This window comes from Caloenas nicobarica, chromosome 37 (assembly GCF_036013445.1).
Source record: "Caloenas nicobarica isolate bCalNic1 chromosome 37, bCalNic1.hap1, whole genome shotgun sequence".
In the NCBI taxonomy this organism is placed as follows: Eukaryota; Metazoa; Chordata; class Aves; order Columbiformes; family Columbidae; genus Caloenas; species Caloenas nicobarica.
In genome coordinates, this window is record NC_088281.1 from 2,168,371 (window position 1) to 2,171,517 (window position 3,147).

The 3,147-nt window shown below is 52.7% G+C and overlaps 1 protein-coding gene across 1 annotated transcript; it reads left to right on the forward strand.

Annotated features, from left to right (window-relative positions):
- The first annotated feature begins 1,720 nt into the window (after window positions 1-1,720).
- On the forward strand, window positions 1,721-2,653 carry LOC136001073 (olfactory receptor 14A16-like). Its single transcript, XM_065655120.1, has one exon. The coding sequence runs from the start codon at window positions 1,721-1,723 to the stop codon at window positions 2,651-2,653; it is 933 nt and encodes a 310-aa protein (XP_065511192.1).
- Window positions 2,654-3,147: the final 494 nt, after the last annotated feature.

The following is a 3,147-nucleotide window of genomic DNA, read 5'->3' on the forward strand; positions in this document are numbered from 1 at the left end:
CTAAAGTTAGCACAGGCAGAGCTTGAGGGATCCCTATGGAGGGGACTCTTGTTCCCAAATTTTGAAAATCAAAGCAGATGGTTTTCCAGCCAAGGGTGCCCAGGGCTGTCCTGCAGAGCAGGGTCCCTGCACCCCAGGGCTGTGCCGGGGCAGGGACTCTGCCGCCTGCCAGGGTCAGCGCTCAGCCTGCCCGGGGAGATCCCCATGGTGCTGTGGGGAGAAGCTGTGGGGGGAAGGAGCAACATCTGGTAGGGCAGGGTCGTGCAATAGAATGGGGGCTGCATGGGTCAGGGCTGTTCACAGCTCCAGTTCACTAAAGGACATTCTCAGGAGGCTTTTAAAGAAGCACACTAAGACAGGGGCTTTGTGAAAGGGAAGTATCTTATTCTAACAATCTCATACTCTGCGTTGTCTGTGTGGCCAATGGGACACAGAAATTAATGTCTCAGTTCAGGAGGAGGCACTGAAATTCCAGATCCATTTCTCTTAGAGGTGAATAAACCTGCGAGTATCAGAAATCAACACACCCTGGCTTCCAGACAGGATCAGGATCACTTTTCCATGCTCGTTATTGTTGGTCTGATGTTCCCATCAGAGCCGGCCCACACAGAGCTGCCCCTGGGCAGTGCCGGCTGCTGGGAGGGGTCTGCAGGGCAGAGCTGAGCACACAGTGGCTGGGATGGGGTCTGTGACACTGACAGGAGGAGACCTGGGCACAGAGACACAGCTGCAGGCAGGGACAGCTCCAGGCAGCAGAGCAGGGGCTGGTCAGGAGCTCTTCTGCTCCTGCGCTGCAGGTGGCTGCTGGGGGTTGTCTGCTGGGCAATGATTGGAGTGTCCCTTTAGCACATCCCATCTCCAGGAGCCCTGACTCTGCTCTGCCTGTCCTGCTGGGCTCACCAGCTGCCCCCAGAAATGCCCAGCTCTGCTGTAGGATGCCAGGAGTGCTGAGCCTTTCCTTGGGGTCCGCACTCTCCTGCCAGAGTCCTTTGCTTCTCTGGGTGAGGGGTCGAGTCCTGCTCTCTCCATCACATCTGCACCTCTGGGCTGGGGCAGAGAAGAGTTTGCAGATCTGCCCTTTCAAACAGGGCTCCCTGCTCCAGTACGAGTCCAGTTTTGGGTTTTCTTTTCAAAAGAGGATTGTTTATGAAGTTGTTTTTAAGGCAGCACAAGTGAAAGCACAGGGCAAATGGGTAAAAGCTGCTCTCCTGACTCCGCACTGAGCCACAGAGAGATGAGCCCTTTTGCCTGTCCTGTCTCAAGACTCTTCACATTTTCAGTCATATATATGAGAAACTCAAGCCCTACAAAAATCTAGTCATGAGATGTGATGGTGGAAAATTAAAAACATGGACAAAATCATAATAATGACACACTAAGCCTCCGCTCTGCAGCCCATGCTCTTAAGTGTCATGAGAGCAGATATTGAAGTTTTTCATGAACAGTGCATAACATATGACATTGCTTGTGAACATCAGAGCTCTCAAACCAGCTCCCATGTCCCCACTGCAGCCGAGCAAAGCTGGCTGCTGGGCCCCAGACGGGCAGAGGTCCTGCTCCTCACAGCACACTCAGCCAGCACATAGCAGAGAAACGAAATGCATTTCAAATGGGGCTGGGTGTGAATAAAAAATGGAGTGGCTTTGCTCAGAGGAGTATGTTCTGATTTTAAGATGTCATTTCCTTTTTGGAAGAGAGTCCCCACGGCAAGAAACAACAAATGTCCAACAGCAGCTCCATCACCCAGTTCCTCCTCCTGGCGTTCACAGACACACGGGAGCTGCAGCTCTTGCACTTCTGGCTCTTCCTGGGCATCTACCTGGCTGCCCTCCTGGGCAACGGCCTCATCATCACCACCATAGCCTGTGACCAGCACCTCCACACCCCCATTTACTTCTTCCTCCTCAACCTCACCCTTCTTGACTTGTGCTCCATCTCCATGACTGTGCCCAAATCCATGGCCAACTCCCTCTGGGACACAAGGGCCATTTCTTATATGGGATGCACTGCCCAGCTCTTTCTGTTTGTCTTTTTCATTGCAGCAGAGTTTTATCTTCTCACCATCATGTCCTACGACCGCTACGTTGCCATCTGCCAACCCCTGCACTACGGGACCCTCCTGGGCAGCAGAGCTTGTGTCCACATGGCAGCAGCTGCCTGGGCCACTGGGTTTCTCAATGCTCTGCTGCACACGGCCAATACATTTTCACTGCCACTGTGCAAGGGCAATGCCCTGCACCAGTTCTTCTGTGAAATCCCCCAGTTCCTCAAGCTCTCCTGCTCAGATGCCTCCCTCAGGGAACTTGGGCTTATTGGGCTTAGTGTCTGTTTAGGATTTGGGTGTTTTGTGTTCATTGTGGTATCCTATGTGCAGATCTTGAGGGCCGTGCTGAGGATCCCCTCTGAGCAGGGACGGCACAAAGCCTTTTCCACGTGCCTCCCTCACCTGGCCGTGGTCTCCCTGTTTGTCAGCACTGTTATGATTGCGTATCTGAAGCCCCCCTCCATCTCCTCCCCATCCCTGGACCTGGTGGTATCTGTTCTGTACTCGGTGGTGCCTCCAGCAGTGAACCCCCTCATCTACAGCATGAGGAACCAGGAGGTCAAGGATGCCCTGTGGAAACACATATCTAAGTGTTTTCTGAAGCAATAAACTGCCCATCTGCTTCTACATAAGAGTTTTAATGTAGCTAATTGCAGGACCAGCCTGTCATCTGGATTTTCTGTTATTGCTTGGTTTTTTATTGTTTTAGTGTTGTCATGCCCTTTCTAATTCTCTTTCTGCTTTTCTTTTATAACCACTGGCTGTGTAAATGAGGAGCCGTGCTCTCCTTTTCTCTTAAACAAAATAAACATTCCTGTAGTGACTTGTTTTTCACTATGTCCTTCCTGCAAGGCCTGTTTGGAGCTGCAGGGACAGCTCTTGTGTGCATGGGAGGAGGGGAAAAGAGTCCAGCCTGGCAGCACTGCCAGGGAGCACCAGCGCTTGGCCTTCCAGAGCTGTTCTCGTTCCACTCCCACACTCTCCTTCTCATCCCTTGTGTTGGTGCAAGGCCTGAGTGCTCTGGCAGCCTGGTCACCGTCCTGCTGTGTGTCAGTCCTGTGAGCGCAGGCAGGGACAGGCCATGGGCACTGCTGTGACAGAGC

Excerpts from the sequence above, each read along its gene's own strand:
- LOC136001073 (XM_065655120.1), top strand. The coding sequence starts at position 1,721 with ATGTCCAACAGCAGCTCCATCACCCAGTTCCTCCTCCTGGCGTTCACA.